At 44.8% G+C, this 14612-nt stretch overlaps 1 protein-coding gene across 14 annotated transcripts in view; it reads right to left on the bottom strand.

The window, feature by feature from the left end:
* ppfibp2b (PPFIA binding protein 2b) overlaps nucleotides 1–14612 on the bottom strand; it is a 279873-nt gene that overhangs the window by 98722 nt on the left and 166539 nt on the right. For 9 of the 14 annotated variants that reach the window (XM_068046641.1, XM_068046639.1, XM_068046644.1 and 6 more), the window contains 2 exons: nucleotides 6721–6900; nucleotides 4282–4410 (listed from right to left, as the gene is read on the bottom strand). The exons of 1 other annotated variant lie outside the window; for it this stretch is intronic. In XM_068046641.1, coding sequence (XP_067902742.1) covers nucleotides 4282–4410; nucleotides 6721–6900 — 309 coding nt within the window. The remainder of the gene's footprint in view (nucleotides 1–4281; nucleotides 4411–6720; nucleotides 6901–14612) is intronic. 4 more of the 14 variants (XM_068046648.1, XM_068046649.1, XM_068046653.1 and 1 more) reach the window with 1 other exon arrangement.

Here is a 14612-nt window from a genome sequence, read left to right as displayed (position 1 = left end):
TGGGTTTACTTGGCATCTGTTTTTGTAAGTACCATTTCATGTTGTAATTTATCATCTGTAATTGTCTTTTATGGTACCTTGTACCATCCTTCTGAGTCAGTCTGTTTATATCACTAACACTATCAACTATTTTGTTTCTAGCCATCAGTACATACTTCATACAGGATGTTTCAATGTGTGTCATGTTCTAATTCCATTGCAGCAGAGAACTTGGAAGACCTTGGAATGGATTTTTTAAAACTCTGCCCTTAAAGGGGAATTTTAGTGACTCTTCAAAACTGACCATTTATTCAATCTTTAATTCTAAAAGATATAATGTATTAATTATATCCAAATTCTACCTAATTAAGCCTATTATACCTTTGTTTCATCACACGTCCATAGTACAAACCTCAACTGAAGCAGACAACACTGCACAACAGACTCGAACACTGCACGCCAGTCCAATCAGCCCTTGCACAGGACATTAGTTGGTCCTCGCTACAAAATGTTTACAATATTTTTTGAAGTAATGCAGCAAGACCTGGACAATATCCAGGCTTGAGCTGATAAGTGGCAAGTAACATTCGCCCCACAAGTGTTGGGAAATGACTATCTCAAAGAAGAATCTAACCATCTCCCCTTGATCTTCAACGGCATTACCATCACTGAATACCCCACTATCAACATCCTAGGGCTACCATTGACCAGAAACTGAACTGGAGTAGCCATATAAATACCGTGGCTACAAGAGCAGGTCAGAGGCTGGGAATCCTGTGGCGAGTAACTCATCTCCTGACTCCCCAAAGCCTGTCCACCATCTACAAGGCACATGTTAATGGTGTGATGGAATACTCTCCACTTGTCTGGATGGGTGCAGCTCCAACAATACTCAAGAAGCTCGACACCATCCAGGATAAAGCAGCGCACTTGATTGGCACCCCATCTACAAACATTCACTCCCTCCACCACCAATGCACAGTGGCAGGGTGTGTACCATCTACAAGATGCACTGCAGCAATGCACCAAGGCTTCTTAGACAACATCACCACCTGCAAGCTCCCCTCCAAGCCACACACCATCTTGAATTGGAACTATATCGCCATTCCTTCACTGTCGCTGGGTCAAAATCCTGAACCCCCTTCCTAAAAGCACTGTAGGTGCACCTACACCACATGGACTGCAGCAGTTCAAGGCAGCTCACCACCACCTTCTCAAGGGCAATTAGGGATGGACAATGAATGCTGGCCTAGCCAGCGATGCCCACATCCCATGAACGAATAAAAAAAAACCACAACATCTGGATCTGTGCAATATCCTTTCTTTGGTGGGAAGAAGGAATTTTTTTTTTTTTAAAAACAGATTCCTTAACATAAATTGCTAACAGTGCATGGAGGTTTGCCAAACCTAGACACCACAGTGATTTGGATTTCAGGGAATGATACAGCATTGAAGGAGGACATTTCACCCATCATGACTGTGCCGACTCTTTGAAAGAGCTATCCAATTAGTCCCACTCCCCCTGCTCTTTCCCCATAGCCCTGTAAATTTGCCTGCCCTTCAATTATTTATCCAATTCCCTTTTGAAAGTTATTATTGAATCTGCTTCCACTATCCTTTCAGGCAGTGTGTTCCAGATCACAACAACTAACTGTGTTAAAGAAGACCTCACCTTCTCTCACACTTTTTGCCAATTATTTGAAATCTGTGTCTGTGGTTACTGACCCTCCTGCAATAGAAACAGTTACTTCTTATTCACTCTACCAAAAGTCCTCATGATTTTGAACAATTCTAATCAAGTCTCATCTTGACCTTCTCTGCTCTATGGAGTACAATACCAGCTTCTTTAGTCTCTCCATATAGCTGAAATTCCAAGCTACATGTTGGACTAAAATCTGATCTAGAACATACATGACAGCAATCTCCCAATCAACCACAGAATAACCTGAAGTACAACATGATCCACGAGGAAGCATCGCACCTCATGCAACTCCAATATCCAGCTCAAACAAAAAGTCCAAAGGAAGCCAGAGAGAGGGTTTGGGAATGTAACAATTTATAAAGTAGCACCTTTAATAAAGCAACATGCTCCAAGGCACTTCACGGGAGCATTATCAAATAAAATGTTGCCACTGAGCCACATAAGGAGACATTAGGATAGGTGACCAAAAACATAGTCAAAGATGTAGGTTTTAAGGGTCATCTTAAAGGATGAGAGATAGGCGGAGAGGCCAATATTTATTGCTCAACCAACATTAAAATAGATGGTCTGGTCATTTCACACTGCTGTTTGTGGGAGTTTGCTATGCAGATAATGTCTACATTACAACAGTGATTACACTTCATTGGCTGGAAAGAGCTTTAGGATATCCTGAGGTGTTGAAAGTCACTGAACAGGAGGAGGCCATTCAGCCCATCAAACCTGTAGCAGCATTCAATGAGATCATGGCTAATCTGTATCCTAACTTCACCCATCTTAATATTCTTGCCTGGCAGAGATCCATCAATCTCGGATTTAAAATTATTAATTGAGTGAGCATCTATTGTTTTTTGTGGGAGAGAGTTCCACACTTCTACCACCCTTTTCATGGTGTTTCCCAACTTCTCTCCTGAATGGCCTGGCTCCGATTTTAGGTTACCTCTCCTAGTCCTAGATTCCCCCACCAGCAGAAAATAGTTTCTCTCTATCTACCCTAATAATTCCTTTCAAAATCGTAAAAACCTCAAATCAAATCACCCCTTAACCTTCTATATTCCAGGGAGTACAAGCCAAGTTTATGTAATCTTTCCTCATAATCTAACCCTTGGAGCCCTGATAACATTCTGGTGAATCTGCATTGCATTCTTTCCAGGTCAATATAACCTTTCTAAAAGCACTGTATTAGTGCAAATTCTCTATTGCTTTCTCTATACAAGGTCGAATCCCAACAACATGTTGAAACAAGGACCAATTTTGTTGTCTTATTTAATAAACATGAATATAAAGAAAACCTGCTTTGGTGGTACAGGTGAATTATAGAATCTGGAGCTCGCTGCCTATGAGGGTGGTGGAAGCAGAGTCGATGAATGATTTCAAAAGAAAATTAGATGGGCACTTGAGAGAAATAAACTTGCAGGGCCATGGGGATAGAGTGGGGAAACGAGACTGACCGAACTGCTCTATAGAGAGCTGGCATGGACGCGATAGGCTGAATGGCCTCTTACTGTGCCACTATAACTACGTATGCAGACACTACTTGCAACCCATACAAAGGGGGAGCTAAAGGCCTCTTGCAATTGACTTTAAAAATGAGATTGGTTTTCATTGCTGGTCAAGGTGAAAGCATATGGTGCCAACCTCATTTTGTTGGGAAGAGAATGGGTGCAATGTCTCAATTTCTTCCTTCCGGGAGGGAAATAAAACTTGTGTGGTTTGCCACGAGGCTATCTGCAAGGTTCAGCCCTCAGATTTGACCTCGATGGTGGGCAAATTTGGGAATGAAGTGACTGAGCGGGATTCACCTCAGGGAACAGCATGAATTACGGGTAGCTCAAACCTGATGCCCTCTATGCTTGGGGAGTGGCCAACTTCTCTGAATCATTGCTGCTACATTTCCAGTTTCTCCCCATTGATCTCCTCAGCTGGGTGTCTCCATTGGTGGCAACCCTACTGCTGGAATACACCCCGAGGTGTAGGTCGCAGAGACCACACAATCCCTTTACTGCTTTCATCTTGGAGTCAAGAAGGTTCTAAACAACAATTTGCATTTAAAGTAACATAGCAAAATATCCCATGGCCCTGCAGGAAAGCATGATCAGCCAAACGGTGATAGCAAGCCCAAGGTGCAGACATGAAGACATGTGATCATGAACTTGGTCAAGGAGGTAGCTTTTAAGCAGCATATTAAAGGAGGAGAAAGATATAGAGGGGCAAAGAGGTTTTGGGAAGGAATTCCAGAGATTAGGATCTCGGCAGCTGAAGACACGGATGCCAATAATGGAGCGACGAAAATGGGGGATGTGCAAGAGGCAGAATTCTGAGGGTTGTAAGGTTGGAGGAAATTAGAGAGAGGGAGGGAGGGGTGGGTCCATGGAAGGATTTTGAATACATAATCAGAATTTTAGAGAGAGAGGTGTTGCTGGACTGGGAGCCCATGTAGGTCAGCGAGCGCAGGGGTGATGGGTGTGAATAAGGTTTTCGGGCAGCAGGGCTCCAGGTGCATTCAAAACGTACACAGAACAGAAAATGGGAGGCATGCCTGGAGAGCATTGGAACAATGAGCCTGCGGACAATAAAAGCAAAAGAGCAAAAGTACGGCTAACCTCACTTTTCTGCAACTCATCACATTCCCGGTGGTCCTTCTCTAATTCAGCCAGCTTAATTTTCAGGCTTGATATTTCAGTCATTAGATCCAGTTTCTGGCTCTCCAGTGCTGTCCTGCTCAGCAGCTCCTAGAAACAGCAGGAAGTTACATTTTCAATTTCAAAATTCTTTTCTGCTTCCACATTAAACCCCAGAGGCATATACGGATTTACTTCTCAAAGACCACGTACAATTGACACCCAATGGGTGAGTCTGGCTCCAGTTTGTGGGCAATCTAAGTACGTTCCCTCAGCAAGTCCCCCAGCTGTTTGGGTACCAGTGAGATGGGGTGGGGGGGGGGGGGGGGGGGGGGGGGGAAGAGAGAGCAGAAGACTCCGCTCACTGCTTTGCTGTTCTTGTTGAAAGGCATTCTCTGTACCGGATAGGACACAGAGCTAAAAGTGGGGATTTTTTTTTGATGCTCATTAGACACTGCGCCTTTGTCCTATGTTACACTGACATTTGTTAGTATAATCTTCCTGAATGCACAAAGGCTGAACCAATTGTGAATTGTGTGTGGTTTTATTTTTGGTGTTGGAGAATTTGCCAAATGGCAGGGCAAAGAGGGGCGGGGAAATCCAAGAATGAGGAAGGAAATCTATCAGAATCTATACCCCTGCCAAAATAAATGTAACTCCCACTCCCCCATTGCCAACTACAGTACAACGTTTCAAATGTGTTGAACAACATCAAGGGAAGCTTTTTTTTATTTATTCGCTCATTGGATGTGGGCATCACTGGCAAGGCCAGCATTTATTGCACATCCCTAATTTCCCTCGAGAAGGTGGGGTAAGCCACCTTCTTGAACTGGTGCAGTCCATAGGGTGTTGGTACACAGTGCTGTTAGGAAGGGAGATCCAGGATTTTGACCCAGTGACAGTGAAGGAATGGTGATATAGTTCCAAGTCAGGATGGTGTGCGACTTGGAGGGGAACTTGCAGGTGGTGGTGTTCCCATGTGTCTGCTGCCCTTGTCCTTCTAGGTGGTAGAGGTCACGGATTTGGAAGGTGCTGTCTAAGGATCCTTGGAGAATTGCTGCAGTGCATCTTGTAGATGGTGCACACTGCTGCCACTCTGCGGGGAAGGTGGAGGGAGTGAATGTTGAAGGTGGTGGATGGGGTGCCAGTCAAATGGGCTACTTCGTCCTGGATGGTGTCGAGCTTCTTGGGTGTTGTTGGAGCTGCACCCATCCAGGCAAGTGGAGGATATTCAATCACACTCCTGACTCGTGCTTTGGAGATAGCAGACAGACTTTGAGGAGTCAGGTGGTGGGATACATGCCACAGAATTCCCAGCCTCTGGCCTGCTCTTGCAGCCACAGCATTTATTTGGCTGGTCCAGATAAATTTCTGGTCAATGGTGGCTCCCAGGATGTTGATGGTGGGGAATTCAGCAATTGTAGTGCATAAGTTTTGTAAGTTGAGTCTCCTTCACTTGACGGCACAGATCAGCGTTCCCAAACTTTGGTGCTCCTGATTTTCCTATGATTAATTTTGGAAGGGCTGAGTGCCCCACATTCGTGGGGGAGCAGTATTATTGAAACTGCTTCCACCCCCATTTTAGCTGGCGCATTCCAGATCATAATAACTCACTGCGTAAACATTTTTTCACCTCATCTCACCTCTGGTTCTTTTGCCAATTACTTTAAATCTGTGTCCTTTGGTTACCGACCCTCCTGCTACTGGGTACAGCTTCTCCTTATTTACTTTATCCAAAATATTCATGATTTCGAACACCTCCATCAATTCTCCCCTTAACCTTCTCTGCTCTAATGAGAACAGCTTCTCCCATCTCTCCATGTAACTAAAGTCCCTCATCCCTGGGACCATGTTGACATATCTCCTCTACACCCTCTCCAAAGGATAATTGGCCAATCTCTGTCTTCATGGCCCACTGAGCTGCTTGTAGACCACAAGCAAACTTCAAGTTCACCTATCGACCAATTTGCAATTATTTCAAAGTTGCTGATACAAACATTATTAGCTGGTATGATGGGTGATGACTCTCTTGGCTTCTTGAGGGAGCTGGGTCGGTTCATGACTGGGGCAGATTGAATCATTTGAAAGGTAAGTGCAATTACAGATAGCATTTGGTCTGGGTGATCTCCTGGACTGGTTTTGATCACCTGAGGGGGCTAATAAGGAATTTCCCAGCATCTTTCTTCTCTTACTTTTTCTTCCCCCTCTGGTTTTCTGCCTGTCCCTGGGGATTACATGGCTGTTGGGGGAAAGTGGGGGGGCGATGGGGGAAGAAGTGTCTAGTCACATTGCTCCGGCTATCATGGTGTGGGACAGGCTCAATGGAGCAGCTAGTCATTTCCTGCCTGTTAATTTCGACTGTTTGGAGATACCGGTGCAAAAATCTAGACATCAGCCGTGGTCAGTTGGTAGCGCACTCACCTCCGAGTCAGAAGGTTCGGGGTTCACGTCCCACTCTAGAACTTGAGCACAAATCTCTAGGCTGACACTCGGAGTCCAGTACTGAGGGAATGCTGCACAATCGGAGTTGACCCTTTCGGATGGGACATTAAGCAGATGCCCCATTTGTTCTCTTAGGTGGGCATAAAAGATCCCATAGCACTATTTCAAAGAAGAGCAGGGGCGTTACCCCAGTATCCTGAACACTATTTGTCCCTCAACCAATATTACTAAAAAGATTAGCTGGTCATTGTCACATTTGCATTTTCTACATTAAACAATGACAACACTTCAAAACTTCACTGGCTGTAAAGCACTTTGGGACATCCTGAGGTTGTGAAAGGTGCTATAGAAATGCAAAACTTACTTTCTTTCTAAAAACTACTAATGGAACTTAAGGGTTCATCACAAGAGTTATGGAACATAAAAGCCAAGAGGTAATGATGAGTTGATATAAAGCCTTAAAAAGATCTCAGTTGGAGGACTGATCCAGTATTGGACTCCACATTATAGGAAGGATGATGAGGCTTTAGCAAGAGGACAACACAGACTCACCAGGATGTGGCCTAGTCTGAGGAGATGCAAATACGGGAGAGGATTTGAAAAATGGAGTCATTTTTTCATTAGAGCAATGTGGATTATGGGGCAACTTGAAGGAAGTGTTAAGGTCTGAAAGGTTGGGACAGGGTATAGAAGGAGATGGTTTCCAGTTATTGAGGGGCTCAGGAATGAGGGGCAGTGACTAAAAGATGAACAGGATGAGATTGAGAACAGAAGGCAGGAGAAACCTCTTCACAGAGACTTGTGAGACTGTGGGATTCATTCCCAGGGTTAGTGGTTGAGGCTGAAACTGTGTCAACATTCAAGATTCAACTGGATAGGTGAAGGAGGAAAAATAGGTTGTAGGGACGTGGGAACAGGACAGGTAAATGTGATTAGGACTATTTACTTGCATGGGATGTAAATGCTGACATGGACTGGTTGGGCCGAGTGGCTGGTTTCTATATTGTAACATGTGTATTTTTATGTTTTTGTCACCAATAGGACAACGGCACCAAGAACAGCTCTTCAGGCTCCCCTCAAATTCAAACAGGATAGATCAGCGAAAGAAATGGATTTATGACTAAGTTTTGAATATCCCAGACCTACTCGGTTGGGCGAAGTGGAGAAAAAAATAACACAACTTAAAACTTTTCAGCTTTAAAGTTAATTCCCTTTTAATTATATTCTAGAACTGCAAAACAATTCTCTAGTACTCTGCTTATTAAATATCTCCTTTATTGTATTTCCTTCAGCAAGTCATGTGAAATTGTTCATTGTTGGTAACCTCAATAGTCTCTTACAGTTTCAACATTCTGACTCAATCCATTTTAATTTTATCATGTGTTCTTTTTACTAGATTATTTTACAGTCAAGCTGTCAGCCGGGGCTCAGTGGGTAGCACTGTTGCCTCTAGTCATAAGGGAGAGTCGAACTCTGTAATTAAGGCTGACATTCCCAGTGCAGTACTGAGGAAGTGCTACACTGTCAGATGTGCCGTCTTTTGGTTGAGACCTTAAACAGAGACCCCCTACCCTCTCGAGTGGACAAAAAAGATCTCATGGCATTTCTAAGAGCAGGGGAGTTCTCCCTGGTGTCCTGGCCAATATTTATCCCTCAACCAACATCACTAAAAAAGATTATTTGGTCATTATCACATCGCTGTTTGTGGGATCTTGCTGTGTGCAATTTGGCTGCTGCATTTCCTACAGTACAACAGTAACTACACTTCAAAAGTATTTCATTGGCTGTAAAGCGCTTTGGGACATCCTGTGGCCATGAAAGAGGCTATAGCAATGAAAGTCTTTCTTTACTGATCTGGGGTATTGGTCATAAAAACAAGAAATGCTGGAAATACTCAGCAGGTCTGGCAGCATCTGTAGAGAGAGAAGCAGGGGGCTCCCTGCTCTCATGCTCACATCTCTGTCCTGCGATTGCTGCAGTATTCCAGTGAACACCAACACAAGCTCGAGGAACAGCATCTCATTTACCGATTAGGCACACTACAGCCTGCCGGACTGAACATTGAGTTCAATAATTTCAGAGCATGACGGGCCCCCCATTTTATTTTTATCTTTAGTTATTTCTTCTTTTTTCTTTAATTTTTTTGTGTTTATTTTATTTTATCTTAGTTTGTTCAGTTTGCCTACCCACTGTTTTTTTTAATGTTTGTGCTTGTGGCTGTTCAGTTTTCTGTCAACTAACACCCTCCCTGTGCTAATGCTTTTTCTTTCAACACACCATTAACATATTGTTTGCCTTTGCTCCATGACCTTCTGGTCAGTTATTCTCTGTGACCTTGTCCTATCTACACCTTCTCCTTTGTTATCTCTTGCCCCACCCCCGCTTTACTTGCTTACAACCTTTCACATTTCGAATATCTGCTAGGTCTGAGGAAGGGTCACTGACCTGAAACGTTAACTCTGCTTCTCTCTCCACAGATGGTACCAGACCTGCTGAGTATTTCCAGCATTTCCTGTTTTTATTTCAGATTTCCAGCATCCGCAGTATTTTGCTTTTATTTTGGGGTATTGGTCAACTGTGTAATATTCTGTGTAATCAAGTTCTACCAAAGATTTAACTGTACGCTTTCGCATAATCATGACAAGGTTGTGCAACGAGGCTACACTCACGTGCATGCAAGCTGTTGCTATGCATTCTTGAACAATGTAACCACGTCCTGATTTAAAGGGCAGAAAAAGACCGGATTGAGCTGAAATGCAGGCTTCCAATGTAAAGGTGACCCACCTTACATTCAACCTCAGAGTGAAGGAAGAGAAAGGGGCCTCTGAATAGGGTTCAATGTGGGGGTTAGCGGTAAGAGAGAGACAGTGGCCCACTGGCAGATAATTGAAAGATCGTATATTGCAATAGCATTGGAAAGATTTCACATTTATATCGTGCCTTTCACAACCTCAAAAGAGCCAAAGCACTTTACAGCCAATGAAGTACTCTTGAAGGGTAGTCATGGTTGTAAGGTAGAAAACACGGCAGCCAACTTGCACACGACCCCCCCCAAATCAGCAATCTCCAATAAACAGCAATGAGATAATGGCCAGATTATCTGCTTTAATGATGTTGATTGAGGGATAAATGGTGGCCAGAATACCAGGAATAACACCCCTGCTCTTCTTCAATATAGTACCGTGTTCTTTTATGTCCCTGAGAGGGCAGATGGAACCTCGGTTTAACATCTCATTCAGAAGATGACACCTCTGACAGTTTAGCACTCCCTCAGCACTGCACCGGAATGCCAGTCTGGATTTTGTGGGACTTGAACCTACAAACCTCTGACTCAGAGGTGAGAGTGCAGGACAAATGGACTGACAAGTTCTTCCCCAGGACTGAGGAGGGAGGAGTACAAACAAGAAATGCTGGAAATACTCAGCAGGTCTGGCAGCACCTGTGGAGAGAGAAGCAAAGTTAATGACCTCTGCTTCTCTCTCCACAGATGCTGCCAGACCCTCAGTATTTCCAGCATTTCTTGTTTTTACTTCAGATTTCCAGCATCTGCAGTATTTTGCTTTTATAAGGAGGGGGGAGGATGGGCAGAGTCGGGGCAGCAAAATTCAACAGAATTTGTGTGAAGATGTGAAAGGTGCTGCAGCATAACCATCACCTTTGAAGTGACCTTCAAGATCAGGATTCAAACACAAACTATATTTGCAGGAAGGCACAGTTCAAACTATTTTATCTCCCGATCTCCAGCACTTACTATTCTGTAAGTGTTGGTGCTGAGCAGCCTATTAGCTTGATAGGATCAAACACATCAAACTGCAGAACACTCACAGCAGAAAGATTAACTGCACCGTGTTTTTGAGCCTGCACCACAGAAACAGGGCAACAACGAAACATGTGTCAGCAAAAGTAATGAGAGAATATTTAATGTCAGCCTTGGTTCAGTGGGTAGCACCTTTGCCTTAGAGTCAGAAGGTCGTGTGGGTTCAAGTTTCATTCTAGAGATTTGAGCACAAAATCTAGGCTGACACTTCCTCTGTCCCACCACTGGCCATTGTACCTTCAGCTGTCTAAACCCTAAGCTCTAGAATTCCCTTCTTAAACAGCTGTGACTGTGCTCCAAGACCTTCCTTAAAACCTACCGCTTTGACTGAGTTTTTGCTCATCTGTCCTAATGTTTTTTTCTTTGCTTGGCATCAATTTTTGTCTAATTAACATCTTGAGACATCTGTGCTCTGTTAAAGGCACTATATGAATGCAAGTAGTTGCTGTTGCAGATCAGATGAAGTTACAGAGGCTGCAGTCAAGACAGAAGAGGAGCATTACTGAAACACCTTTAAAACATTCTTCAATTTTAAAGAGGCTAGGTAAATGCAAATTGCTGCTGCCATTACTGATGAAGTATAAAACTTTCACATGGAGCCTGTCCAAGAGTGAGTTAGAGGATCTGGAAGAACCGCCCTAGACGCTGGAATTAAATAAACCTGGGCTTAATATAGAATACTAACGGATAACATCTGCTAGCTTTGTGTGGTTTAAGAACACAGACTTTCACGCACAATGACCACCAATTCTAGCTATACACCTCCAGCAGGGCCTCATACTGGACATTGGCCTAAAACACAGCGGCAGATTGGGAGCTGGGACATGAAATTACAGTTGACGAGAGAAACTGGGTTGTTTTTCTTGGAGCAGCAAAGGCAAAGTGAATGTTTGATAGAGCTGTTCAAAGTCATGAAGGGCTTTGATAGAGCAAATAAGGAGAAGCGTTTTCCAGTGACGGAAGGGTCAGTAACCAGAGGACAGAGATTTAAGGTGATTGGCAAAAGAGCCAAGGGAAGATGAGATTTTTTTTTTAAAATGCAGCGAGTTGTTGTGATCTGGAATGCACTGCCTGAAAGGGTGATGGAAGCAGATTCAATAGTAACTTTCAAAAGGAAATTGGATAAATATTTGAAGGGAAGACTTTGCAGGGCGATGGGGAAAGAGCGGAGGGGAGCGGAACTAATTGGACAGCTCTTTCAAAGAGCCAGCACAGGCATGATGGGCCCAATGGCCTCCTTCTGTACTGTATTATTATATCAATAAAGAGAGACATCTGAAGAGTCATGTTTCAGAGGGGCTGTATAAATGTATGTTCTGGAGGAAAGCAGAAGCCACACAGCTGTTTAGCCTGAATGAAACGGAGCTGGAATGTTTGGGAGATTTGAGTTACAACCAATGAGGCCTCGGATTGAACAGGATCCAGTCCAAGTAAATAGAATGTTTGGCATCAAACTGAGAACACGTCAGCAAATCACTAGGGATTCGGGTGGTCAAACAATGTCATGTGAAAAGCGTAAAACTAGGAACTCAAAGAAATTGGGATAAATACATGGAATATTCTGGCAACATCTTTTAGATGAGACATTAAACTGAGACTCCACCTGTCCCTCTCAGAGGATGTAAAAATTTTCACAACATCGTTTTGAAGGTGGGCGGGGGGGGGGGGGGGGGGGCGGAGAAAAGAGTTCCCTCTAGTGCTTTGGGCCAATATTTATCTCTTGAGCAGCATCACTAAAAGCAGATTAATTGCTAATTATCACACTGCTGTTTATTGGCTCTTGCTGTGTACATTATGTTTTGGGATGTCCTGAGGCCATGGATAGTGCTAAAGTAATGCAAGTGTTCATTCTTTTTCCTTTAATAATGAAGATGCAACAAAAAGAACCTGCATTTATATACCACCGCTTCATGTTCAAATATGTCCCAAGGTGCTTAACAGAGGCTTAATCAGACACAAAAGGTGCATGCCCAGAGGAAGGAGATATTAGGAGGGGTGACCAAAGGCTTGGGCAAAGAGTTAGGTTTTACAAATGGCCTGAAAGGAGCAGAGAGGGGTAGAAAGGCAGGGAGGTTTAAGAAGGGTCTTCCAGAGCTTAGGTCTCTAGACGGCTGAAGACATGGCCATCAATGATGGGGTAAAGGAAGCAGGAAATGGACCATAGGGCAGATGTGGAGGAGTGCAGAGATTGCAGAGTGTTGTAGGCCTGAAGGAGGCAACAGAGATAGGGAGGGGAAAGGAAAGGATTGTAGAGATTAAACACAAAGGACATAAACCTTTAAATCTGAGATAATGGAGGCCTGGGAACCAATAAAGTTCAGCAAGGACAGGGCTAATGGGGGAGCAGGACCCAATACTGGCAGCAGTAATTTCGATGAGCTGGTTTAATTCTTTATGGGGCTAGTAAAGAGATTGAACTCTCAGATTGCATAATAAGCTCATTTATTTTGATGGCAGTGGGGAAATGGGACAGGAATGCAAAAAGCCCATGCAGTAATTTTTGAAGAAGGCACATTAATCTCTGCACAGAGAGTAGGACTGTGTGTATCCCTTGTCCAACTGGCACTACTCTGCACTGTAAAACATCTTGTTGCATTTTTGTGGCCATCATTTCCTTTTGAGCCGAAGCACAAGCCTTTTAGCGTGGTAAGACAACACTTGCACATATTTATAGCTGCATATAGTGCCAGCATTCGCCAGAGCTGGCGGGCAGCCATAAAGACAGGGCTAAATTGTGGCGAGTCGAAGAGACTTAGTAGTTGGCAGGAAAAAAGACAGAGGCGCAAGGGGAGAGCCAACTGTGCAACAGCCCCAACAAACAAATTTCTCTGCAGCACCTGTGGAAGAGCCTGTTACTCCAGAATTGGCCTTTATAGCCACTCCAGGCGCTGCTTCACAAACCACTGACCACCTCCAGGCGCGTATCCATTGTCTCTCGAGATAAGGAGGCCCAAAAGAAAAAAGAAAGATATAGTGACACCATGGCTAGAATTTTGTGGTTCCCCCCCCCTCCACAGCAGCAGGCTGGTGGCGGAGGGGATGGGGGGGGGTCCATAAAATTGAGAGGAAGGTGGGGGAGCCATTCCCGATGCCTTCCTGCCCCACTGCAATTTTATGTGAGGCAGCAGTGGCAGGAAAATGCCCGCCCGCCTCAAGCCAATCAAGGCCCTTAGTGGCTAATTAATTGCCACTTAAGGGTCTCCTCCCACCACCATTGCTATTTTACCAGTGGCAGCCGGTCGGCAAAGGCCCCAAGAAGCCTGCCTGGTAAAACCAGGTGGCCTTCTTGCCTGCTGGGGGGACCCTCCTGATCGGGTACCCTGTGCCTCCCAGAGGGCACCCCCACAGCCCAACCGTCCCACTGAACAACACTCTCCCACCCAACTCCTAACCGACACCCCCTTGCCTCATCGGGGCCCGGCCTATTATGCCCGGCGAGGCCCTGAAAACTTACCCGAGTTCCAGGGCCATCCTTCCTCTCGCTGCCACAGGCTGGCTGCAGTCCCAGCAGTGGCCACTGCTCCCAGCGGCACTGCTGGGACGGAGAGCTGCCGGCCCACTGATTGGCCGGCAGCTCCACTGGGCGGAACTTCCTGCCTCAAGGAGGTAGAAGTCCCACCCAAGACCAATCAAGGGCTTGGGGAGCAAAAAGTCCGAGCGTGGCTCCCCAGGCCCAGCGAAGGCGGGCTCGCCCCCAACAATTTTGGCCAGTGGGCGGGGCCTCCTGCCCAATGTAAAATTCCAGCCCACACTTCCCAGCCAGAATGGAAATGTTATGGGTGATTCCCTTGTCAATCACGCCTGGCGACCACTCTACTGTAAGTGATTGGGATTAATTTTATGCACATTATTTGTATGACGTAACTATCCTCCACTCACTGCATTTTGCTGGAGAAATTATCCTGCTTTTAATGGGAGACTGCTGTAGTTTTGGTTATGTGTTCTGTTTGCCGTAGATTGCACAGACTCATTTTAAATAGATTCTGTAGGCTGTTTGCTTTAGCATGCCCTTCAGTCATAGTCTTTACAGGACAAAAAGAGGTCATTCAGTCTG

Source organism: Heterodontus francisci, chromosome 14, assembly GCF_036365525.1.
Source record: "Heterodontus francisci isolate sHetFra1 chromosome 14, sHetFra1.hap1, whole genome shotgun sequence".
Classification (NCBI taxonomy): domain Eukaryota; kingdom Metazoa; phylum Chordata; class Chondrichthyes; order Heterodontiformes; family Heterodontidae; genus Heterodontus; species Heterodontus francisci.
Note: the sequence above shows the minus strand (reverse complement) of the source record. Positions and strands in the feature narration are given on the sequence as shown.